Source organism: Nycticebus coucang, chromosome X (assembly GCF_027406575.1).
Source record: "Nycticebus coucang isolate mNycCou1 chromosome X, mNycCou1.pri, whole genome shotgun sequence".
NCBI lineage: Eukaryota > Metazoa > Chordata > Mammalia > Primates > Lorisidae > Nycticebus > Nycticebus coucang.
This window is the reverse complement of record NC_069804.1, coordinates 165,034,682-165,062,136: the sequence shown is the minus strand read 5'-3', so window position 1 is coordinate 165,062,136 and position 27,455 is coordinate 165,034,682. Positions and strand designations below refer to the sequence as shown.

Below are 27,455 nucleotides of genomic sequence, written 5' to 3'. Positions count from 1 at the left end.
AGCTCACAATTCCCAGAAAGTACATTTTTCTGAGAAAAGGCTTCTTAGCTTTCATCAGAATCTGAAAAGTTAAGAACTCTGAACTGGGGATAAAAAGAAAAGGGGAACTGGAGATAGAAAATCTGAGCTATTTACATGATACCAAATCCCAGTAGGATTTCAACTTGAAAGTTTCCAGTTTATGCTAAGGTAGTGAGCACAAAATTATGGACTAAGCAGTCGATAGCTAGCAATATAACACGCCCTTCCTATAAAATTAATTTAAATAGGCTGTGGGGCCTCAGTCTTCTATAGCAGGTATTCTTAAGGTGGGATTCCAAGAAACCCCTGAAATTATATATAAAATTGTATGTGTGGCCTATGTCCATTTTTTTAGGGTCAGAGGTCTACATTTTTCTAACAGCTTCCCAAAGGGATCGGGAAACTAAAGAGCAAAAGAATAACAACATAAAAGGTCAGGAACCATGGGATCTGCAGCTTCAGATAGAAATGTGTTGCTTTCTGCCCTGTGCACTTGGCTCCTTTGTCCTTGGTCAAGGCAATGAAAATGTATGGATGAGATCAGACAAGCACTGTGGTAATAACAGAGTCTATCTATATACATGCACATATGAGAGGAAGTAATAACCTAAAACAAAACTCCAAGTAGTTTTAATAACCTAGAACAAAACTCTAAACTCTTAGAATGCATTATCATGGTCCTGTTTAGTTTCCTGATCCCTTTGAAATCCATGTGCATTCATTCAAGTGGTTGCAAAAGTCCATTCACAAAATATCTGGAGATTCACTATGGTTTAACTTCTTCTATTCAAAAGTAACTCTGTTTCTATCTATTTTTAGATGTTGAACTTTCTGTAAAATCTCATTTAGAGATAAAAGATTCTGTAGCTACAAAGTAACCAGGAAAGTACTAGTACAGCATCTTACAGAACACAGCACTGGATAAACACTCACAATTTCTTGTGGATGGGCAGTAACTGACACAGATTTCATAAAGATAGTTCAGCATATTTGGCACTTGGCAAGACCAAAAGCAGATTGCTACTTAAGTGGCACACGATACTGAATCTCCAGATATTTTGTGAATAGAGAAGGAAATGAGTCAGTGTCATCCCAAGACTGGGACCAAGGAATATAAATTCCTTGGGCCAGGAAAAGCAGAAAGCTTCCTAGGAATGTTGGACATGAAATTAAAGTTGTTAAGTTTGGCCACCTGACACATATACATAGGCAATGAACGTATGGCAGTGGCTCAAAGAGATGTTTGTAACCACTCAAATGCATGTAGACAGTGAGGTCTGTGTCTATTACAATTTGTTTCATGTCTTCTCAATCTCAGATCATTCTCCTATACAACATTTTAGGGTTAAAAAAATTTTCTACTATACCTTCTCCAACAGGAAGTGGATCTGGTCCCGTTTTTTCAAAATTAATAACTACACCACTCTGAACTTTTTGAACTAGAGATTCTAAACATTGATTCAACATTCTTTGTGTTCTCACACAGTAGGAGCGACCTATACCAGAAGGAAAAACAAATAGCACAAGTTTGAACAAAGAAAATACCATTTCATAATATAAGCAATTACAATCCTAAAATTACCTTCAAATAATCAGAACTACATTGGCAGCAAGTATCATACCAATGATGAACTTAAGCAACAGAGTTAAAAGATGGTGAAGGAAAACAAGCAAAGACCAGATATGGCATTTAATGAAAACTACTCTGCTGCCCTGAATTTTTCCTTTGAAGTATGAAATATTGCCAATACCTCCCGTGACTTCACACATCTGTGTGATGGCAGATTCATCAGTTGGTACGCTCCCTAGCTGCTCTGGTTCCGTAGATGCTATGCCAGGTAATCGCAACACCAGGGCAAATAACCGTTGATCCCAACGAAAAGGTTCTTTGGTTAGCTCACTTCCAGGCAGAGGGGAATTTAAAGGAAGATGAAGCTGATGAGGCAAAATTTGAAAAGGTTCATCATAATCACCCATAAAAAAAACAAATAAATAACAAGTAAAAGGGTTCACTTTTCTTCCATGTAACTCTACAAAAATAAGCAATCTTTCAGGGATTACCAAAATGGGAGATTTGACCAAATTTATGCTTAACTGGAACTGCCTCCCACAGAAATAGCTGCATGTTCTCTGCCATTTGAACAAAATTAAAAAAAAAATCTCACCTCTTCTTGAACACCAGCAGTACTTGTTAACTTGTTTCCATCTGTGATGGTAATTAAAATAGATGGTTCTAAAAAAAATGGATTTCTCCCCTAAAATACATGTAAAAAGCATTAGAGCCATGTACAGTAACAAAATTGTATTTCAACTTTTACATTTGCCTTGCCAATGATCTCTCAGGTATATGACAAAATTTGTCTGGATAAATAAGAAGGAAAAAAATTAGGGAACAAATGGTGGGAATCAAAATAACAATCCCTGAAGAGGTAACATTCAGCATCAACTGAGAAATTCTTACAATTCAGGAACTCCCCAAACTAGTGACATTAACATACCTCTCTCCCTGCTTTCCAAGTAATCCTGAAATAGTGATAGCTAAGAGATTATAAGGGGGGTATCATCCACACTCATGATTCCATTCACCTGAGTCAAGATCCTGGCACAGGTAGGATAATTAGTCTCTGCAGCCTGAAGAGCAACTCTGGGTACTGTGAACAGAGGTTTTAGGAGAGGAAAGGACAGTGTAGCAGCACCCAATGCTCTCCTGCCTTTCCTCTTATCCTAGAGCTTTTTCATCGAATTGGGAGGGGCAGGGGAGTTAGAACACTGAACGTTTTCCTCTAATTGTCTTCTTCTAATACTTCTCAGCAATTTATTCATCCCATTGTCAGATATCTGATGATCTGATGGTAGGCAATTTTAACTATTTTATAATCAAGACACATACAAGAAACAAAAAAGAGGATGTTTTTTAAGTATGTGAAAAGGCATATGAATCTCTTTTGGGAGGTTATGAAAAATAGCAGAAAACTTAGTAACCATGCTCAATTTTAAATTCTTACCCCAAGTCACCAAAATAAATTAGCTGTACTCACTTAATTTTTTTTTACCTGTCCATAATTGTCTATTCCAGATATTAATCTATTGAGATTTAACAAATCAAATGAGGATCTTAGAGCCTGACCAAGAGTAGTCAGTCCAGAAGCCTGAAGATTTTTTAGTTCGCTCATGAATGTTGCGTGATTTTCCTTCCAACCAGCCTGAAAACCAAACATTTACAAAAGAAATTCCCGATTATACAATGAACAAATGTAAAGTGCAAACAACCACTAAATAGCAAGTATCCAACCTCTAAAAAATCGATTGTTCTTTAACCTAATTCTATTCTATATCTTGACTGATCAAGTAGAATTAAAGCAAACAGCTTCTGCCACCTTTAATGATCAGAGCAAAGAACTCAACACAGTAGTCTATTAAGGCTGGAAGGCTTTGGCTCAAGAGGTCCAGTTTTCTATTTGAGCTCAACCAAACCTACCAAAATACCTCAGGTATTTTATTTAGCTTGTCACTGATGATGAGTGTGGATAAGGATGAGAGGACGTTTAGAAACTTTCTAAATGCATTATCCTCAGTAGAGACAATTAACTATATTGAGTGATCTACATGAATTTTTCTAATCAAAATTCTTCCATACAAGCAGTATTTTCACATTTAAACAAGAGTAAAGGAGGATTTATACAAACAGAGCTGCACTTGTTTGCAAATAACCCTTCTGGCATCTTTAAACATTCAGAAAGCCTAAAATCTACCGTTAAGTTTAGGAAAAAAAAAAGAAACAAAACATTTTTGTAAAGAAGCAGTATCCTCTAGGCACCCCCAGCAGCTATGAACAGCAGCAAAAAAAACAAAGACCCAAGGTCAACAGACAACATGCTGTGATTGATTGGTTTGTAGAGTAGAAGGAAGAAAAGGGTTGTGCTGACTGGCCAGGGAAGGCTATAAAAATAAAGCAGCACAAAATGCCAAGAAGAGAAGCCAAAAGAAGAAGATGGCAGCTCACAGTAAGTCACAGAGGAATGGACCAGCAAGGGAGGGAGCAGATTGCACAGCCTGGCAACACAGTGGAACATCCAACCACCTGAGCCTTGGCAATCATGAAGGCAGCTGTGTGATATGCTGAACGCTGAAGTTATGCCAACCAGACCAGTGCCGCTGGAGGTAGAAAGCAAGAGCAAACAATACAGATGAATTTCATGTTCAACTAAGGGCATAATGCTCATTATCCATATGGCTACAGAAAATACTCTCTTCTAGTTTTATAGTCTCCCAAAGCAAGTTGGATTGGCAGAATGCTTGAGAAGTAGAAAGGGGGGCAGACTACTGCCTATGGATCCTATCAAGAAATATGTATCACGTTGAGCAAACCTGTTGGCTTCTTAGGAATTAAGTTTTATTATATGAAAAGGAGGAGAATTAGATAAGCAGGGAAACTGTGTAAGGTTGAGGTTGCCAATGATACCATTCTGGGGGAGAGTGTCATTCACACTGTAATTTATGAGAATGGTACCCCCTTAGGGTTAAACAGTTCACAACCATGATCACACAAGGTGAAGGAAGTCTTGGTTAAGATTCATTCTTTGTCCAATAGTCAAGGATCCTGTGAAATTAAAGATGTGCTTAGCCTGTTTTTTGTTTTAATAATCCTATAGGTTGGGGGATCTAGATGTAAAAGCTTTCCACATGCTCCTTTGGCCAAACTGTATATTTGACTTGTAGCACCTAGGGGGAAGTAAAGAGAATACCTTTTTACGGCCCAAGAAAATCCTACTGTACCAAACAAACTAGACTTTAGTGAAAAGACAGAATTAGGATTCAAAATGTCTTGTCAAATATCTAGAACTATCAGTAGGTGATTATAAATCACATTGAACTTGGAAATTAGATTCCTTCTTTAGGGTAGAAAAGTAGGAAAAAGACCACGTGAATTCTTTATTTATTCAACACATTTTTACTGACCAATTATGCTATATCGGGTGGGATGCTACATGCTGGGGATATGGAGAGAAATTAGCCCTTTGGGGGGTTCTTGCCACAACGGAAAAAGGAATGTACTTATGGAGACAGAAGAACAAGTGACAACAGAGTGAGAGAAGGCTTCTCACAGAAGATGTGACATCTGATAAAGGCTGATGGGATAAAGAGAAGATCGTGAGGGACTCACTGATGTGAGGGATAGAGTGGACAGACTAAGGTAAGGGAACAGAGTTCACGAAGGGATAGGACTTACTAGAGAAACATAGTAATCTGATTATCAATGCCCTGGGCACATAGCAGGAGGCAAGAGTAGTGAGATAAGTGGGGCTCTAACCATAAACTGCCTTGTACACCATGCTCCATAGTTTGAATGTTATCTGTCAGCCTTGGGAAGAACTCAAAAGTTTTTAATTCCAGGAGTGGCAGGATTATATCTGTGTTTTAGCAAGGTCATTCTGCTAGCAGTTGAAGAATAAATTGTGGGGTGGAGGGGAGGCTGAAGCTAGAGGAAGCAGGAAAACTGGTTTGGAGACTGTTGCAAGATCTTATGAGAAGTGATGAAAGCCTGGCAGTGGCAACGGAGAGGAGGTTGCAGAAGTGTTTCAGAGGTGGAGTCCTAGAGATTTAGTAGCTAGATTTATGCATTAGGGCAAGGCAGAAAAGGATTATGCATTAATTAGGTTGAAGTTTCTGGCTTTGGCAAAGTTGTGAATGATGGGGTTTTTTACCCCAAAGCCACTATATAAAGCTGACTTTTTTTGGAGTTATTTCATTTAGCAATCTTCTTTTCACACTGTAAACTTATGGTTGGTTATATGTATATTAAATGCTGATCTCCTAAAAGATCACATGGTAGTGCAAGGTATGACTAAAGCAAAATTAGTGCACTACTTGATTTGGGAAAGGGCTGAGATAAGATATGGGTACTACTTTACAACACATCATTACTTAAAACAGTGGTTGTCAACCTTCCTAATGCTGTGACCCTTTAATACAGTTCCTCATGTTGTGGTGATCCCCAACCATAAAATTATTTTCGTTGCTACTTCATAACTATAATTTTGCTACTGTTAGGAATCATAATGTAAACATCTGATATGCAGGATGGTCTTAGGCGACCCCCGTGAAAGGGTCGAGCGACCCCCAAAGAGGTCGTGACCCACAGGCTGAGAACTGCTGACTTAAAATGATGTGTCTTATGGCAGGCACCTGTAGTTCCAGCTACTTGGGAGGCTGAGGCAGGAGGATCTCTTGAGCCCAAGAGTTTGAGGTTGCTGTGAGCTATGATGAAGTCACAGCATTCTATCCAGGGCAAAAGAATGAGGCTATCTCAAAAAAAAAATAATGTGTCTTTATTAGTAGTAGTCTTATTCATCAATCTGTCTGAATATAAGTAATTACTCTTAAATTTTTATAACATACGTTAAAAGCATTTTACCAGGTGGCACCTGTGGCTCAGTGAGTAGGGTACCAGGCCCATACACCGAGGGTGGCAGATTTGAACCCAGCCCCAGCCAAACTACAACAAAAAATAGCTGGGCATTGTGGCGAGCACCTGTAGTCCCAGCTACTTGGGAGGCTGAGGTAAGAGAATCATCTAAGCCCAAGAGCTGGAGGTTGCTGTAAGCTGTGACGCCACGCACTCAACCGAGGGCAACAAAGTGAGACTCTGTCTCTAAAAAAAATTTAAAAAGTAAAATAAAAAATAAAAATAAAAGCATTTTACCAATAGTTTCTACATCTTAAACTTTGGCATTCTGTTTTTAGGTCAATTCCTACTGTTTGCAATGAACTGGATAATATGAGAACTTTGTAATGTCACTCCTTTCTCAGTACTACAAAGTGTGAGGGCCATGTTAACTACTAAGAGCAATTAAATCATTGGTAGTGACCCAGTCCCTGTATCAAGAGAAGAACTAAATGTCCCTATGTCCACTTCTGAAAATGCTAAAGGAAAAAGGGCCCACAAATTTATTGAATATTTAGAGAATCTTATTAATGTGACAAATTTATACTCTCCACTCATTGATTAATAGCTATTTTTTTTTTTTTTGTAAATGAATTCAGGACAACTGATTTGCCTTCCTAATGTGTTTTTTTCTTTCAAGTTACTTTACTCAAAGGATATCCTACTCTTGGTAAAACCTGTACTTCTGGTAACTTCCATATGTTCTTACAACTTAATAGCTTACGAAGCACTTTCACACTTCACTTTGGCTAAAGACAATTTCTATTGAGTTTTAACAAACAAGGAAGAAGTGAGACTTAGGTAGATCTTGTTTATGGAGGAGAGAGGGGTGGCAAGTCACAGTCCACAATTGCTCTGATACAGTACCCCTTAGCTGCATGTGGCTACTGAGCACTTGAAATGTGGCTAGTTTGAACTGCAGGGTTCACTGATGTCAGTGTAGAATACACTTGGGATTTTGAGGACACAGAACAAAAAAAAGCAAAGTATCTCATTATTTATTTTTATGTTGATTACATGTTGAAATGTTTTTGATTTTTGATATTTTTGCTTAAATAAAATATATCAGCAAAATTAATTTTACCCATTTTTTTTTTTTTTTTTTTACTTTTTAATGTGGCCATTAGAAAACTTTAAATTATGGATCTGGCTGACATTATATTTCAATTGAATACTGATATTCTAGAGAGATCTGAAAGGTCAGGCAAGAGGACTTGGCCTCGATTCAGCAGACACTCAAGGAGTTATAGATTCCAAAGCAAGGGGGAAAAGGACAAAAGTTCAGGAAGAGCAGTCTGGTGGTGACATATAGGACAGAATGGAGGAAGGTGAAGCTAAAGTCAGAAAAAATCAAAAACTAGGAGGCTTGAACAATAATCCAGGCCTGTAGGAATCAGGTCATGGATTAGGATAGGAATGGAGAAGAAATAGTTAAATGAGAAAAGTTTGAAACCAACAAGACAGGACTTGGTGACAAAACATGGGACTAAAGGAGAGAATGGAGGTTTAGAACAAAGGAATAACCTGAATGGATAAAATCCTAAACTAAGAGTTTATCATCTTCACAGGTCAAGTTTTTAAAGTCTCACAGAGGTGATGATGAAAAATGATAGCTAATATTTATCAGTGCCTGTATGTTAGGAACTCACCTGTGCTAAGGATAGCATCTTGCATACATACTTCTCATCTGAGCCTCCTAACCACCCTCTAGGCAGGTGCTGTTATTATGTCCATTTTGTACATAAGGACACTGAGGCTTAGGGGAGCTAAGGAACTTGCCCAGCTCAAACAACTAGAAAATGGAATAGCCAGCCAGGATTTGAACCCAGGGCGCCTAACTTCAGAGCCCAGCAATTTACACTACTACCCTAGAGACTCTTTCATACATTTTTGTATACAAGTATACCTCATTTTATTATGCTTTGCTTTATTGTGCCTCACAGATATTATGTTCCTCACTAATTGAAGACTTGTGGCAATCCTGCATTATTTGTGCCATTTTTCCAACAGCACGTGCTCACTTTGTGTTTCCGTATCACATTTTGGTAATTCTCATAATACTTCAAACTTTTCCCTTCCTGTTATATCTGTTATGGTGATCTGTAATCAGAGATCTTCATTGTTACCATTGTAATTGTTTTGGGGTGCCACAAACCATGCCCACCCAAACATGTATAAGACTTTTTTTTTTCGACACAGAAAGACTTAATAAATGCTCGGTGTGCTCTGACTGCTCCATCAACCAGCATTTTCTCCTCAGTCCTCCCTATTTGCTGAGATATAATATCTAAATCAGACCAGTTATTAACCCTACATTAGCCTCAAAGCGTTTAAGTGGAAAGAAAAAGTCACAGGTCTCTCACTTTACATCAAAAGATTAGCGAAGAAGGCATGCCAAAAGCCGAGACAGGCTGAAAGTGAGGCCTCCAAAGAGTTAGCTAAATTGTGAATACAAAGGAAAAATTTTTGAAGGAAATGAAAAGTGCTATTCCAGTTAACACATGAATGATACGAAAGCACAACAGCCTTACTGCTGGATGGATAAAGTTTGAGAGGTCTGGATAGAAGATCAAACCCACCACAACATTCCCTTATGCCAAAGCTTAATTCAGAGCAAGGTCCCTGACTCTCTTCAATTCTATGCAACACCTCTGCAGCTGACAGAGGTGATAAAGCTGCAGAAGAAGGGTTTGAAGCTAGCAGAGGTTGATTCATGAGATTTAAAGAAGGAAGTTCCTCACCATAACATAAACATGGAAGGTGAAGCAGCAAGTAGCGATACAGCAGCTGCAAGCTACCCAGAACACCTGGCTAAAATCATGACTACACTATACCACAGATTTTCAATGTAGATGAAATGGTCTTCTATTGGAAGAAGATGCCACCCAGGACTTTTCATAACTAGAGATAAGTCAATGCCTGGCTTCAAAGCCTCAAAGAAACAGGCTGACTCTCTTGGTAGAGTCTAATGCACTGATTGACTTAAGTTGAAGCTAATGTTCATTTGCCATTTCTATAACAAAGTCCTAGGGCCCTTAGAATGACTGAATCTTTTCAAACAGGAAAAAGAATCCTTTTATATTAGGGATTGTCACAAGCCAGACTCTCTTGCACAGCAGTGGGAGACCTTCTCAAGGGGGAGGCTCCACTTGCTGTGTCCCCGACTTGATGCCGAGCCACTGCACTGAGCCATGTTAGGCATGCACATCCTTCAGCCTATTTGGACATTCCCCTGAACAGTAGTCTAGTTCAGTCCAAGTCTTAGCTTTTTAGCAAGCCCTTCACAATGAATAAAAAGCTTCGTTGACATTCAGAGAGACAATACATGTTGCTTTCCTGTTCCTTGATGAGACTTTTCATTGTTTATTTAAAGGAAATAAAACCAGCCTCATAATATTTGCCCTTCAGAAGCCCATGTTAGAGGGCTACCTGGAACGTGGGCTCTTCTAGGTGGTTACAAACTAGATGATTAATGGATTTGAACATTTTCCCAGATGTCACAAGTTAAAGCCAAAGACTAAATTTAACAGGGCCATGAGTTCTCTTGCTAAAAGATAAATTATTGTCCTTTTTCCATCTTCTCTCCATAAGTTTAGGGAAAACTTGCTCTGCAACAACCCAGACAATTTGTGTAAATCAATTCCAACAGTATTTCTTTTTTTTTTTTTTTGCAGTTTTTGGCCAGGGCCGGGTTTGAACCCACCACCTTGGGTATATGAGGCAGGTGCCCTACTCACTGAGTCACAGGCACCGCCCCATTTGTGTAATTTAAAACTGTTTAATGTCAAGAATTTTCTTCTCACAATTAAAATAGACTACAATTCTAATAAAAGACAAGGTTTACTTGGCCTCTTAGGCAACAGGACACTGTGACAACTTAAAATGTTAAAATATCTTTTAAAAATTATGTTTATAGCTAGCACACCTGTAAGAAGGTTGTTAAAATTATGCAGTACATATTAGTAAGATGTTTTCTCATTATAAGAATGGAATTGTCTTACTTCTTGCGCTTCCTTTTAAACCCCCTTCTTGTGTAATATTTTCTGACCCTGTCTGACACATTTTTTTCCCTGAATACTCTAGTAATTTGGCCTGATTTCACTATTTTGTGCTTTTCCTACTTGGCTCAAAGTACTGATATGTTTCAAGGCTCAAATGAGGCCTTTTATTATTTTGTGCCCTATATGTACTACTGTAGCTATTTCTTATAAAATTAACTTGTTTTAAGAATATTCAGTTCTCTGAGGCAGTGCCTGTGGCCCAGTGAGTAGAGTACTGGCCCTATATACTGAGGACGGTGGGTTCAAACCTGGTCCTGGCCAAACTGCAACAAAAAATAGCCGGGTGTTGTAGCGGGTGCCTGTGGTCCCAGCTACTCGGGAGGCTGAGGCAAGAGAATCGCCTAAGCCCAAAAGCTGGAGGTTGCTGTGAGCTGTGACGCCACAGCACTCTACTGAGGGCAACAAAGTGAAACTCTGTCTCAAAAAAATAAAAAAAGAAAATTTAGTTCTCTGGGATTCCCTTTGGTCAAAGGTACTCCCCTAAGGGCTTTTCTTAGTGTCCTGAACTTGTTAAAATGTGCAAAACCCATTTTATTTGATTAAACCAGTTATTTCACTGAGAACTCTGAATGGTATTATTCTGTGGTGCGCTCTACCAATTTTCATCCATATACTTAAGGAAATACTACTAGTCAAGACCACATAAAAGAAGTCTATCTAGCTTACTTAAATCTTCTACTCTCTAAAAACAGTTCTTAAGAAATTGCCCTGCTAATATATTGCAGAGACCTATTAATCTGACAGTCTGCAGCCTGCTAAATTGTTTTTTAGCTGACAGTTAAATACTTGCATGACCACATATTTTAAGTAAAGAAATGATTTATGAGTTGATTCCACTGACAAACAGTACTTGGTATATTTTGCATAATACCAAGTATAAGTTTTTAAGTGTATAAACAAATCATAAGGCTACATCTGGAAAATTTACAAATTATATTTATTAAGTTTTCAATTCTTAGCCCCAGGAAACTGGGATAAAATTGTGAGGCAGCACACCTTTCAAAGTTCACAGGAAAGCATGATAAGATCAAGAAATCTGATCTTTGCCAGTGGATGGTAACATGTAGAAACCAATAACTTCAGAAGGATTTTTCCTCTGTCTGAATGTCAACTGCGCTGCTTCTAAAGCAGAAACATCTTAAAACTTACCAAAATTAGTCAGATATAAACATTAGAAGTTTTCTTTCCCAGTCTCGGACCATTTCAACGGCAGCTATCAACCCATTATCAGAAAAAAATGCTATTGTGCAGATCACATGTTCAGTTGTTTAGATTTGGGTTTCTAATAAGAGACATTTTGTGGACACATACACATAATAAAAATTAACATAGGTGACCTTAGAAAAAGCACACAAGAGGAGAAGACTAAGCCACCCAAACACTGCAGAAAGAATCAAAAATAAGGTGGCAGAATGGCCCTGTATTACTTTCTAAAGATTAGACAGCACCTTTTCCCTCCAGACTAATTATTTCTTAAAAATTCTTCCAAAAAAATTTTATGAGCTGTTTTTTACATAGTGAAAAGTAATATGCATTCGTTGTTGAAAATCCCAAAGTTAGTCTGTTCACCAAACCTTCACTTCCACTCTAAGAAACCACTCATAAGATTTTTGTCCTGAACGTTAAACTTGTTAGCAGCAATCAAGACAGAGTGACATTTACCAATTGAACCACTAAATGTTCAATGGAGCACATTAAGCATATCTAGAAACTGTCTTCTAAAATTTAAAGTAATTCTGAAATCTCCCTGAATTCCAAGTCTCAATTATTCTACTTCCTGCTTTTCTGTTATACAACTCTCTCCTGTACTTTTTCCAAAGGAGCCCTGGAAATAATCTAGTTTAATCCCTTCATTTGACACCATAAAAGGTTAAGTGACTTTCCTGGGGTCATGTGTGTAATTAGTAGCAGACTCTGGTTAAGAACCCGGATCTCCAGCTTTCCAGTCCAACATTCTTTACAGAGCTGCTGAAGTGACAATGACATAATTCGCTGTATTACACGATAGCTGATGGTGGGATGTACCAGACAGGATGTACTGTGACCACTTTTAAAAATCTAATTCTTATAAAAGTACGTAGCAATAGTCTAAATCTACTTCTAACATACAGCTCAAAAGCACCACTGCGAAATGGAGTTTGCACTGTCTATTACATATATATAAGCTTGCATGAGAAATGGAGAGCTTACTCTGCACAGCGTCAGCATTCTCATTCAAGAATAAAACAGGAAAGAGCCCTGACTTTCTGATGCCATGGCTATATTAAAGTCTATTCTCCCTAGAATCCTATTGTCCACTGTCTAGTTCTGCTGGCTGTCCTCGGCACAGTCAGAAATGCAAAGAAAGACGGGGGCTTCTTATTAAACAGCAGCGCCTCTAGGCAACTTCAGGCCACTTTAAATCAAACCATCTCGGTCTAGTTCAGGCTAATCACCCACTAAAGGTCATACTCCAGTTCCCTCTCCCTTGCCTACGGCAACTTCTCATCATTATAATACCATTTTAAAGCACCTTCTGTCACATCCTCCCCCATGAGTCACACCCTTAATGGACCCATTTCACTTCTCTTCCTCTCCTCCCCCAGATCTCCAGTTTTCCAAGCTCTGTATCTCCTCTTCCTTTGGTTAAGGGCTGGTGTCAGGAAAAAAGAGACACACTCAGAGAGTGGAAGAAATAGATCTGGCTGAAGGCTGAAGGGTAGGGCTCTTGTGGGAGGGAAATGATGGGAAATACATTTATACACGCATGTGGAACAGATTTTAGAGAGCCCTGAATGGCAGGCTGGGCGATTTATTTATTTATTTATTTATTTATTTTTTTATTGACAGAGTCTATGTTGCCCTTGGTGGAGTGCCATGGCGTCACAACTCAGAGCAGCAACCTCAAACTCTTGAGCTTAAGCAATTCTCTTGCCTCAGCCTCCCATGTAGCAGGGACTACAGGCGCCCACCACAATGTCCAGCTATTATTTTGTTGCAGTTGTCATTGTTGTTTAGCAGGCTGGGCCGCGTTCGAACCCACCAGCCTCAGTGTATGTGGCTGGTGCCCTACTCACTGAGCTACGGGTGCCGAGCTGGGCTGGGCAATTTAGACTTGCCCTATAGGCAGGAGGAGTCTTTGTAGGCTAGTGGGGAGGGTGAATGATGCCATGAAGCCAGCTTCTTAAGAAAGCAGCTGGTGTGAGTGGGGTATTTGGGAGGTACTTGGGAGGCCAGTTAGGTTTATACAGTGGTCAAAACATAAAAACATGAGGACCTAGATTAAAGTGATGGCAGTTGAAATTGAGTTGAAGGAACACATGTAAGAGACCTTTCAAAGGGATGATAGATGGGCCATAGAAGATGGAAGGAAGAGGGGAGGGGAGGGAGGAGGGGAGGGAGGAGGTGAGATCGAGGAAGGGTGAATGGTGGGATCACACCTATGGTGTACAATGCAAGGGTACTTGTCTGATTTATTAAGTATAGAGTATGAATACCTTAGCACAATAATTAAGTAAACGAGATAAGGTTTATATTAACCAGTGTGATGTAAATGCTCCTAATTCTATATGAAATCAGCACATTGTACCCCATACATGCATTAATGTATACATGATCTATGCATTTATGATTTAATAAAAAAATACAAATGTTATTATATATGTAAAAAAAGAAGATGGAAAGAAATAAAGCCACATAATGCTAGCTTTCGATCCTGGGTAACTAAAGGTTGGGGAGTATGGGAGGTGATAGCAGGATAGACAATGGAGATGTCCTGTAGTCAGTTGACATGTCTGGGAGAGAAGCTGAAGATGGTTGAGATGGAGTATTTAAAATCATGAATGACATCTCACCTAAGGAAAGAATTTGGAAGATAGAGAAAGAATTGTCAGACAGAGGGGTGGGGAAGCAGAATAGGGAAGGTGGTAAATTTCTGGAAGGAAGATACAGTTTTGAACGTACTCAAGGACAGACAGGGTAAACATTAGTAAATATGCCCAAGTAACTCTATAGTAAATCCCAGGACCTTAATAAGTGATATTTACTTTTTTTAATAGTATTAGTGAACAAACAAAATGTTGTGCGTTTTTTGTTCAATAGCATTCAAGTCCAGAGTTTGGTTCTTGGTACTAAGTTCACTGAACTATTTGAACTACAGGGCAGGATATAAATAATGAAAGAACAACTTATATTAATGAATAGTACAGTCAGGTGAATATAGTTTAAGATACAGAACTCTACTTTCTCTATGAACATTTGGCACATCACCACGAAAGTCTTCATGTAACATTTCTCTGGTTAAAAGCTGTCTGGCGGGGGCGGCATCTGTGGCTCAAAGGAGTAGGGTGCCGGCCCCATATGCCAGAGGTGGCGGGTTCAAACTCAGCCCTGGACAAAAACTGCAAAAAAAAAAAAAAAAAAGCTGTCTGGCAGGCAGCGGCCATAGCTCAGTGTGTAGGGCGCTGGCCGCATACACCCAGGCTGGCGGGTTCGAACCCGGCTGGGGGCCAGCTAAAACAACAATGACAACTGCAACAACAAAAACAAAATAGCCAGGCATTGTGATGGGTGCCTGTAGCTGCAGCTACTTGGGAGACTGAGGCAAGAGAATCGCTTAAGCTCAAGAGTTTGAGGTTGCTGTGAGCTGTGATGCCACAGCACTCTACCAAGGGCAACATAGTGAGACTCTGTCTCAAATAAATAAATAAATAAAAACTGTCTGGCTATGACAGGGGTGTTGCTTGAGGGGAATGGGAGAACTGGATGAAATGAGGACCCCACCAACAGGGGCCCCTCAGGCTGATACAAACAACTCTACAAAAGCCATTATGGTGCACTTAAAAAAAAAAACAAAACAAAACAAAAAAAACTTCTGCCTCCTTCCTGATTTTTGGATTAGAAGAAACTAAGTAGCTACTGCAAAGTACATTGAAAGTCTTGTTTTTCCCCACAGGAAAAGACATTTATCAGAAGACTGGTAAAGTGAAGAAGGCATATTAGTTTCTAGTAAACATTACAAAGCCAAGGACTACCCTGTTGCTTCTGCAAGCCTATCACACTTCCTACAGGGCCCGCTCAGCCTAGACTACCAGTCCACACCCTCTGGTCTCCAACATACACATACTTTCTCAACCCCCATCAAATGAGAGTCTCAACAAGTCCTCATCTGTTTTGAGTAGGGGCGTAGCTATCACACATCAAAGACAGAAGTGTTTTATAAACAAATGTACCATAATAGTCACACAGAAATAGTCAGAGAAATAATGAAAAAAAATGATCCTAGCAATAATAATGTTCATTCATTGAATGTTTGTTTGAATAGCAAGCACTATTGTATTAAAAGCAGCTATAAATAACAGCATTATAGTGAGTACATGTGGTGTTTGTTTTTCCATCCTTTAGATACTTCACTTAGGATAATGGTCTCCAGTTCTATCCAAATTGTTGCAAAAAGCATTAAGTCGTCCTTCTTCATGGCTGAATAGTACTCCACGGTATACATACACTACATTTTGTTAATGTACTCATGGATTAATGGGCATTTGGGTTGATTCCTAATGTTTGCAATTGTGAATACTATCTGGGCGAGGGCACACTTATAACCATGACTCAAGCATTATGAAACTGATCCATGTAATCAAAAATATTTATGTCCCTGCAATACTTTAAAATAAAAAAATAACATTATAATTATGTCTAAAAAATGACTTCAGGACATACAGCACAATCAGAAAATACCAGCGAGAAATTATCAAAAGGAATGTTCTACTACAATTGATAGGAAAAGTGAAGTGGTTAATTACTTACCACTCTACAATAGAGACAGACCTTGGTTACTATCCAACTGTGTTACTAATCTCTCTGGGCTCAGTTTCCTTATCTCCATGTTAAATGGGAATGATAATAGTACCTAGTAAGAGGTACAGGCTGACTAGGAAGATTAAATAAACACTTTATATTCATTGGCACATTGCCCTGTACACAGTATTACTCAATAAATGTCAGCTTCCATTATTACAAAGCTATTATATGATTGTTCATTATTACAAGGAAGCAGATATAAGTCAAATCATAACTAAAATTTAGGGATATGCTATTAGAAACAGATACCTCTCACTATAAGATAGGATTTAAGACGATGCCAAACTAGGGCTACAAAATGGACCTATCACTTATACATCCTATTCTCATCAGCATATCTGTATTTCCATCTAAGCTCAAAACTAGACATTGATATTTGTTCCTTAAATGGGAGCCATTATAGTCATAAAAAATAACACGATCAGTCATTCCTGTAACACCTACTCAAGAGGACTGAGCTTACTACCATATTTTGCCATGTGTAACATAAGCTTTTTTGTCCAAATTTTTGAGGGTAGCATAAGGATGCACATTTTACATGGGGAATATGGCTCAGTAGTGGGGGAGCCCAGTGGGCTGGCTTCCTAGGCCACTGTGCCTTCCTGCCTGGGTCTGCTGGGTGCACAGGCTTCCAGTCAAGGAGACCTGGGATCCAGTGGGAGTGGGCCTGAGTGGCCTCTGCTGACCCCTCTGATAGGGGAGGGGATGGGGATGGGGCTAGAGAGGTGGGCCACAGCTGTGTGGGTGAGAGTCAAGGCCCAGCCACACAGAGAAGACTGGGAGACTCGCACAGGCACCAGGGACCTGCCTGGCTGTGTGCCCTGCTGGCTGAGTGGCCTCAGAAGCTTCTACCCACCAGCCACATGCGTGGCCATCTTGGCTGCACCCCCTACATGTCAGGGAAAGAAGAGCTCCCAGGAGAGAAGGAAGGAGCAACTTTCACAGAGCAGGTGGCTGCAGAGAGGGCACAATATGCACGTTTACCAGGAAAGTGTTAGCCCTCCCTAGACATGTCTCTCCCTGCTGAGAGCCAGCAGCTTTCTCAAGGGGAATTTTCCTAAACATTCGGCTACTGCAAATGTGGGTGTGCTATTTTACCCAGCAAAATACAGTACTTCCAGAAATAAGAATCCTGGGAGCCCTCTGGTCACATGGACCTTCCCCTTCTGCTCCTTTAAATGATACTGATTGATTTGTCATGATAAGACAAGGGATCTGCTAAGGAACATTAAAAACAGTGATACAAACTGTCCTTTGTTTCTTAGTTTTACACTATGGCAAGCTGGAGAATTTATTCTTTATCCTACATTTCCCAAAGAATGCTGTTCTCGGGAATTCTTGGGCAAAGTAGCTACGTAAATCTAATAAAGGACATGTTATTTATTTCTAATAACACCAAAAGCATGAAGCATTTAGTACCACTGACGAGTACGTGTTATAAACGGGATTCTGAACTTTCGTAGTTACATTAGCTCACATATATCGTACTTAGCCCAGGAAAAAACTTCTAACCCAACCAGTTGGATCACCAACTACCTCCAAAAGTCTAAGCAACCAAACTGGCTTCCAATACAAATAAGAAATAAGATGCTTTCATAGTTTGCCCCGAGGCCAAGGGCTATCAAGCCATCAGCTATGAACTACATGATAACCTTTTCTGCATAAATCAGTCCTTTGTGGTAATGTTCATTTTTAAACAGAACTTCCAGAGAAAGGTTCCTCCTTCAGAAACAATTTATAGAACATAAATATCATAAAGTATCTTTTTTAAATTTTTTATTAAGTCTTTTGTACATAGATCATAAATACATTTATGCTATTTTCAATGTGTTGATTCTTTGTACAAATTGGAGTGCTTACATCATACTAATCAGCATAGCTTTCACCTCATTTACCCAATTATAGCATTAGGACATTTGTGTTCTACACATGATAGATCTAACTTGTATTTGCAATGAATGTGTTCCACACGTGTGGTCCCCCTACTATCTCCTACTATCCCTCCCATCCTATCTTCTCCCCTCTCCCTCCTTCATCCTAGGCTAAAGTTGTGTTTCATTTTTCATATGCAAGTGTGAGTGATTATACATTGGTTTCACAGTAGTACTGAGTACATTGGATACTTTTTTTTCCCATTCCTGAGATACTTTACTAAGAAGAATATTTTCCAGAATAAAGTATCTTAAAAAATTTATATACCAATACTGACATCTATAAGAAATATAGTACAAGCACGTGTGGCATTTTAAATGTTCGAGTAGCCACACTAAAAAGGTTAAAAGACACAAGTGAGATTAGTATTATAATTTATTTAACCCAATATACCCAAAATATTCTATTTTACACTGGTCAGTACAACATCCACTTAAGGACTAGCCACCTTTCAACTGCTCAGTTCTACATGTGGCTAGTGGATACCGTGCCGAGTAGTGTCAATGTAACCAATCTATAAATATGAATAACTGGCATATGTGAAGGGCCATGCCTACCTCCACTACCACCTCAGCTCCTCACCCTTTCTGCTGGAGCCTTCTTGGTGTCACTACCCCTTACTAGAACCACCAGTCCACAGGGAGTTATGAGGAAGAAGTGGGGAAGGATGTGTTTTTAACAAATCAAGATGGAAACCCAAACCCATTTCCCAGTAGAAACAATAATAAACAAAATAGTTCAATGGCTAAGCGACATTAAGGGTTAAAAAGGCTTTCCTGGGGAGGAAGGTCTGGGAACCTAATCACCACTTCCACATTGCATCCAGGAAGTAATGTGTTCCAAGCTCACAATACACATATAAAGGGACTGCCTGGATCTCTCATTTACACTCTTTTGGTGAAAGGGAACAGGGAGGAGACCATTTTTACATAGACTTTTTTTTATTTAAGGAATTAAACTAGTAGGTTCCTTTCTTCCCATCCCCCACCCCACACGGGGGTGCTTTAATCCTGCCCTTCTCTAGAAAGCATATTACTCCCTGAAAATGTGAACTGCTGTCATGTTTGGTCACTGTGAAACTGAGAACCCTGTGTTCTGAGCAGTTCTAATTTTCTTCCTGAAGCAAAGGAAAACTGAAAAAGAAAATATTTGCCCTTCCCTTACCTGTGCCCTCCCCTCTGCCATACCCCCACCCCCACCCAATCCCAGCCCCATGGCCAAAAGCTCTCAAGGAGCAAGCAATAATGTAGACCTAGGCAACTTGAACTCTGCTTCTGGGTCTCCCTTGCCCTTCATTCTCTCCTCCCCCCAGCCCACCTCAACTGTAATAACCAAACAAGCAAACAGACAAGCCTCACACTATTTCTCTTCAAATCCACCTAACATCTTCATCCCAGGAGAAATATACAAACTGTAACTTGTAGGCCTCAAAGTCCTTTTGTAAGCCAGTCTTAACTAGTTATAATTATCTTGACCAGATAAATAAAATTCTCAGAGTCCTGTGCATCCTGCCTCTCTCACCTATAGTCCTTTGGTTAAGAGTCTACTGCTATGGACACTTCCCATCCCTTAACTCACCTCCAGTCACCCTTTTCCAATGACTATCCTCAAAACTGTTGATGACTAGGACCTTGCCTTTTACTATTTTAGCCCCACCCACTTAGGCCAGGTCTTTCCTGTCATCACTTTAGGCCCCTATGACAGCCTGTTGCAGGGGCAGAGCTCAGTAAACATGGTAAATGGTTGAGCACCCACAGCTCAGTGGTTAGGGCGCCAACCACATACACTGAGGCTGGTGGGTTCAAACCCGGCCTGGGCCAGCTAAAGAACAATGACAACTGCAACAAAAAAACAGCCAGGTGTTGTGGCGGGCACCTGTAGTCCCAGCTTCTTGGTAGGCTGAGGCAAGAGAATTGCTTAAGTCCAAGAGTTTGAGGTTGCTGTGAGCTGTGACGCCACAGCATTCTGACGGTGACATAGTGAGACTCTGTCTCAAAAGGTAAATAAATAAATAAATAAACATGGTAAATAACTGTCTAGACTGCTATAGTGGCAATCCATGGTCAGGCTTATCTTTTGGAAATACTATTTGATCATATCACTACAATGGTGATAAAAATCAGACCAGAAGTTACCTGCAGAGGAGAGAGGGATTGAAGGAAGATGCAAGAGGCATTTTCCCAGATTGACGGAAATGTTCTACATCTTGGCCTGGAGTAGTGGTTACAAGTATGCATAAATATAAAAATGCATCAAGTCATTAGGATTCATGTATTTTACTGTATGTAAGTTATACTTCATTAGACAAAAGGAAGAAAGGGGAGGAGTATAATTTATCTTGTAAAAAATACAATCCCACAATATTATAAATCCAAACCTACATGAAAAAGCTAGCTATAATAAACATTAAATATATCAAATTGTTAGTGATTTCCCTCTGGGGAAGACTAGTGGAAACTGGGGAGGCTGTGTTGCCTGCACACTAACATACTGCTTGAAATCTTTTTTTCCATTTATTGAGTGTCCATTAAAATGTAGGGCAATCTCTTAAGTACTAGGGGTACAAATATACAGAAGTTCAAATATGTGCCCTTAAAGCACTCACATTAGGGAGGCCAGTGTGAACCCTAATACTCACCATGTAACATACTAAATACTATATGCTAACAGATAAGGTGTGGACAAAGTCTTAAGGGGTCACTGAAGGAGTTATTATACTGCTTACAGTAAGATGACCTTTGAGAATGTAGAAAGAAGAGCTGAGGTATGTCAGGCTAACTAGTGTGTCCCATGCAGAGGGAACACATGCAGTGGCACAGAAGCAATAGGCACCTTGTGTTTGGAAAAGACGCTGGAGCCTGAGGTCTGTGAGAAGAGAAGGGAATAGAGAGACATGATTGGAAAGTAAGATAGGGCCAGGTCCTGAAGGGCCTTGGAGCCTAGGGCAAGGAGTTGCTTTTATTCTGAAATGTAATGGGGAGCCACTGAATTATTTTTCCTTGGAGAATACCATTTTATTTTATTTAAAGAATGATAAATCTGGTGGCAATTTGGGGGAAGAACCAGTGGAAAGCAAGGCTAGAAGTAGGGAGACCAATTGCATGGCCGCTGCAACAATGGCCCAGGAGAGAAGTGATGAAGGCTGAAATGAGGAGCAAGTAAGATGAATGGATACAAGAGAGGTGGGGGATACAGAATAGACAGGCTTCCACAATTTTGTCAGTGTCCCCTTGTCATCTTCCAGCAGCTACCTAGATTGAAGATTGTACTTACTCCATTGTCCAGAAACCTAGTCTTCCATCATTAACTCTCCCCTTTTTGATTTCAAAATAACTATTATCCTATGCCTCAAATGGCCAGTAAAAGGAAGATGAAAAAGGATGCAAGGTCACGGAAGAAACAATTCAGCATAAACGTCAATGCATTGCCTTTGTGGCATTTTGAGTTTTAAAACCATCTTCTATTATCTAGGACTGCTCTCACAGGAAATACAAAAGTACTTCCACAGGTTCCCAACAGCAATGAAAGTCTCCCCTAAAAGTCACTCCTTTCCAAACAAGGTCCATAAAATATATGCATGGGCACATGAAAAAGTTATGCCTTAATTAAAATTCCAATAAATGTCTAACCCATATTGCTGAAAAAGCTTAAGTTTACTTTCAAAATCTGTAAGCCAAAATTCTGCCTTTATCTGATATGTAGTGCATGTGCATAAAGGCATGCAGATACCAGTAAGCCAAGCTAGCCACAGGATGTGCAAAAGCAACACTCAAGGGAAAATTTTGCTCTTTCAAATGTACGTTTTCCAATTACAGGCTTAGAGTATTTCTTTGAAACATTATCTCTTCCTATTTATAAAAAAACTTCTGACCAGTATTTACACATGTGGTTCAACAATTTCTAGAAGAAGTGATTCCATTTTATGCGAAAAGTAATTTCCTTAATAAAAAGAAATAATTTTAAGAAAGTAGCTTCAACATAAAACTATTTTGAAAATTTGTATTAGTATATATCCCAATCTAATGGCTTACTTTCTTTCAAGTTAATGCTAGGGACAGCCTACCTCTTCTACTCACTGAATCAAAGGAAATTATGATTCACAGCAAAACAAAACATACAAGAAGCAAAACCTCAGCCAAGACTAATAAGTATTATACACACACAACACACACACACACAAATCTCAAAACACAGGACACTTTTAAAAACCATATGCTAGTGTTATAAGGATACATTGAAAATTTTAAAATATATATATTTTTTTGTAGAGACAGAGTCTCACTTTACCGCCTTCAGTAGAGTGCCATGACGTCACAGGACTCACAGCAACCTCTAGCTCTTAGGCTTCAGCGATTCTCCTGCCTCAGCCTCCCGAGCAGCTGGGACTACAGGCGCCCGCCACAACACCCGGCTATTTTTTGGTCGCAGTTCAGCAGGGGCTGGGTTTGAACCCGCCCCCCTCGGTATATGGGGCCGGTGCCCTACTCACTGAGCCACAGGCGCCACCCACACAGGGTTTAATCCTAGCTATGTACATGAAAGGTATCATTGTATAAATGTAGTGTTGTATAAAACTTGTCTACAAAGCAACACTTAAAACAGATGTACCACATGTTTGTATTTCACAAGTATAAAACTTGTCTACGAAGCAACACTTAAAACAGATGTAGCATGTAACATTTGCATTTCACACGCTTTTCATATGGTATTCAAATCAAAATCAATTCCACACATGTAAAACTGAATTGCAGGTAATAGGTATGACTAATTATAAAAGAGCACACATCTATGTACTAAGGGGCATTCAGTAAAAAGTTCTTATTTGCCAAAAATACTACATTCGCATAATCAACAGTATACATTAGTAAAAAATTCCAGTCACAGTAACTTTTCACGACAAGATTTATTGTTAGAGCTTGTAAGTGGATATACTGGGAATAGTTGCATGCCTATTAAGGAAAAAACCCCTCCCAACCAAACGTACAACTTATGCTTGTTACAACACCAACAGAAATGAAACTTCTAGTAGAAAATAAAATTCATTCTACAGTGTTTAGACTTGGTTATAACCAAGACCTCAGAAGTAAGCAGTTATTTTGAGAATAGCTAAATGCTGGCTGTCCAACCTCAGAGAAACTGAAAAAAATACATTCACATTATTCTGCAGAATAAGCTGCCAATAAAAACCTATTCAACATCACTTTGCTGAAAGGACCCCAGCCTCCTAATGAGAACGAAGTTTTTAAGTAGGAATGAAGCTGCCTGCTGACAATCAAAGAAAGACCTATTTGATAATCAGTGTGACAGAAAACAGACATTTATGGCTCCCAGCTATTAGCAAGTGAAAGGCTAGACTCAATTTTAAGAAAAAAATCACCAGATGTTCTAAAATTTCAGATCTTCTAAGCTGGCTAGATCCTAAAGCAAAAGAACAAATAGTTACCACATGGTGAGAGGGCTGGGGGTGGGTGGGCAGGATGGAGTGACTGAAAAAGACTCAGAAAATGCTACTAATATATGGTATATCAGCACTAATTCAGGTATAGAAAACAAAATGACAAAAAATATTAAGCTCATTAACCTTTTCCTAGAACATATACTTATCATCAAGAGTAAAATGAAAAACCTGAATAACCTTGGAAAAGCACAGGCTAAGAAGATAACCAACGATTAATAACTCAAAATATTATACAAACTGTCTTCTTCATATGTAACCTAAGTAAGAAAAAAAATCAGCCTCCATTTGAAAGAATTTTTTTCCTTTAGGAAAAAATATAGTATATGAGATAGCAGGATCAGAAAAGCTAAAAGATGAAATTTCCACTAAAAACAAAATCCAACTTTTCTCCCGTTCCATGGAACAATCCAGAGCCTTTAAAATATCATTGAATAAGTGACACAACCACTAAAAATTTTAAGTATGAAGACTACGTGGTGAACCAGAATAATCCATGAGATAAAATGGGTGGAAAAAGCAGAATAAAAATTAATTTGTACACTGTGATTACAATGCTAGATGAAAAGATGTAAAGATAGTTGTTAAGCATGGGATGAATAGTCAATGTTAATTTAGTATACATTTAAAAATAGCTGAAAGAGTGGAATTGGAATGTTCCTAATACAGGAAATGATAAATGCTTGAGGTAATGGGTAGTCCCATTATGTTGATGTTATCATTACATATTGTATGCTTGTATCAAAGCATCACACATACCCCATAAATATAGACACCTATTATGTACCTGTAACATTTAAAAATAAAAAAATTAATAAAATTGTGGGATGAAACTTTTTTCATTTTCAAAGATTCTGTAAATACTGCTATGTGAGTTTTATACATCAAAAGCTATTTTTAAATTATTTCTTGGCATTTAGAAAAAAATGGTACATAAGCTGTTCCTTTAAAGAAAAAAAAGCACACTGCTTTGTAGTTCATCCTTTCTTCTACTTCAGATTAAGGAGCATATCTTCAAATGGGCGCAGTACAAATGGTGGTTTCTTATCTGTATTAGTAGTCAAAGGGTGCAGACATTCAGACTTAGGATGTGTAAACATCTGCTTTTCTATGTAGAAACAAATGGGACTGACTTTTTTAAAAAAGCGATGGCATTTTCAAAGATGTCTATTTGCTCAATTTTTCTAAATGGACAAATCAAAAGCACTGAAACAAGAACAGTTTTAAGGAGAACCCACTAATCCAACAGTTAATCAAAGCTACCTGCACTAAAGTCTCCCTTTGGTTTCCTTGTATCTGAAGGAACACTCTCTTTGGTCAACTATTCAGTTTGGTAGGTATTAAAACCTCACTCTACCGAAAGAGATCACAACACATCCTGACAGTGCCTCTCCGAGAAGCTAATTCTGAGGGCTGAAAAATAAGTCTAGCAAAACAAATCAAGGGTTATGGTAATTTTTTAATTTCAATATGCAAGCAGGACTCATAAGCAGGTTGATTTAGCAGCTTAAGGTCTGTTTTATCTGACCTCTGCAGGCAAACCAGTTCTTTATCTCCTCACCATGGAACATAAAGTACCCACAAAGGCTAAGTCCTCCCTACTTTTTTCCTATAGATGAGAATCGAATCATCGAAATTGACAATTATAAATGATCACAGATGAGTCCACCCTTTCTTTCTTGGGACTGCACAAATCGCTACGTGGCTAACACGAATCTAATATATGATGCAAATAGGTAGGGCAGGTCTCTAAAAAGCTCTGGCCCTGGCGGGTTCGGACTCTGCATTTCCCCCTCACCCGCCACGCTGTTGCTTCGCTCTGGAATCTCCAATGAAACACTAACAGTCGCTAAGGTAACTGAGAGCTGGCTGAACCTGATCAACTCTGGGGGCAGAAAAGACTTTCTCTCGCCCCGGGCTTGTGAGGCTGGCACCGCTGACAGATTTCCGATTGGGCGGGGGCGGGTTAGAGGCCAGAGAGTGCAAAAGCAGTTGTCTAGTCTTGGGAGGCTTGGTGGCAGGCTCTGCCACGCTCTCAGCAGGAAAGGGAGGGGAGAAGGAGGAAGAGGGGGAGAAGAGCCAGAGCCCCGGGAGGAAGACAGGGAGGGGCGGGAGGAGGGGCTGAAGGAGGAGCCGCGGCTCCAGGAAAGCCCGCGCGCCAGGCCCACAGCACCTCTGGGCGGAGTCGCAGGCCCCGCCCGTCTCCTGAGTCGCAGCCGCGCGTGGAGCGCCTCGAAGGGGCGGGCCCGCTCCGCAGCCTCCCTCCGGGTTTCGGGCCCTCCTTCTCCTCTCCACCCTCCCCTCCCTCCTTTCCATCTCAGCAGCGCCCTCAGTCTCCCTCTCGCTGGCTCATACAAAAGCAAAATGTCCGCCATCTTCCAAGGCGGCTGCGGTCGTCGCGCCACGAGCTCGGCCCTCCTGCGGTTTCTCCCCGGGGCCGCCCCTCCCCCGTCCCCTCTCACCGACCCCAGGCGCGGCAGCTCCCAGGAAGCCGCAGACAGCACCACTCCGCCCGCCCTCTGCCCCCACCCCGCCCGCACGCCCAGCCGAGCGACGCCGGACCGCTTCAGGTGGGGACGAGGGGGCAAGCACTCCCCGCTGACTTGCTCCCGTTTTCCGCCTCCCCACAGCCCCTTACCTTGATGCAATATGGGGGTTCGTCGTAGGTGACCAGCATGTACCTGTCTCCGCGGCTGGCCGGGTCCCGGGCGCGCAGCTGCGGGACAAGGGATGACGGAGGGGGTCGCGTAGGAAAAGTGGGGGGAGGGCAAGACGAACGTTACAGAAGCACCTAAATCCACCCCCCGCAATCCCTTGGGAGATCTCCCCATCTCTCCCTTCCCCTCCCTTTACCTTCAAGAATAACTCCACAGCGCCTTTGGCAATATCCAAATAGGAGGTGCCCAGGTCAGTGCGCTGGTTCATAGAGGCGGACGTGTCTATGAGGAACAGCAGGATGGGCATCTTCCCCCGCACCCCTGGTTCCACTCCCCACTCTCCTGGCCCTCTTGCCCTCACTGCCACGTACGGCCACCCGAACCCTCAACTCTGGCAGAGCCAGGGGGCAGGGAGCAAGAGGAAGACGGGGAGATGGGACGGGACGGATGGGACTGCTCCTGGCCTCTTTCTGCAGCCCCACCTCCTCTCCCTCCAAGGGAACTTGAAAGTCTGTGCGAGTGTAGCCCTCGGGGCCCTCCCCCTTTCTCTCTTCTGCTGCCACCACTACTGCCGCCGCTGCTGCCAGGACTACTGCCTAAGCATCCGCCTGCGCTCACCAGAGCGCTAGCCCCAGACTGAGCGCCGTCTCCGTTCACCGACACACAACTTCTGTCTGCTCACCTACCATCGGCACCACGTGACCAGAACCCAAGCCATTGGCTGCCAATTATGTGGTATTTGCATATTCATTAGATGACACCACAAGGGGAGGGACTCGGGCGATTCCTGGGAGTTGAAGTTTGAACTGCGGGGGGGGGGGCGGGGGGCGGGGAAGGAAATGTTAAGGACCCACGCTAGAATTGTTCCAGTGGTTTGGATGAATTTTCTCTTGTTCTTAAAAGATCGTGATTCGAAAGGAACAGTGAGTGAGAGCAACAGTTGTACAGAAGTACAGAAGCAGATGCTTGTACAGGCTGTACAGAAAAACGCTTTGCTATAACTGCAATCGATCGATCCTGCTAGTGGCTAAAACCAAAATATT

The 27,455-nt window shown here is 40.6% G+C and overlaps 1 protein-coding gene across 7 annotated transcripts in view; it reads right to left on the bottom strand.

The window, feature by feature from the left end:
* LOC128577147 (integrator complex subunit 6-like) overlaps positions 1-27,096 on the bottom strand; it is a 64,021-nt gene extending 36,925 nt beyond the window's left edge. For 4 of the 7 annotated variants that reach the window (XM_053579205.1, XM_053579208.1, XM_053579207.1 and 1 more), the window contains exons 1-6: positions 26,609-27,079; positions 26,394-26,471; positions 3,075-3,224; positions 2,187-2,276; positions 1,773-1,956; positions 1,389-1,517 (exon numbers count right to left, since the gene is read on the bottom strand). In XM_053579205.1, the coding sequence (XP_053435180.1) occupies positions 1,389-1,517; positions 1,773-1,956; positions 2,187-2,276; positions 3,075-3,224; positions 26,394-26,471; positions 26,609-26,719 (742 nt within the window). In that variant the 5' untranslated portion in view covers positions 26,720-27,079. Of the gene's footprint in view, positions 1-1,388; positions 1,518-1,772; positions 1,957-2,186; positions 2,277-3,059; positions 3,225-26,393; positions 26,472-26,608 lie in introns of those variants that run through there. The other 3 variants (XM_053579206.1, XM_053579209.1, XR_008377507.1) reach the window with 3 other exon arrangements.
* Between the last annotated feature and the right edge of the window lie 359 nt (positions 27,097-27,455).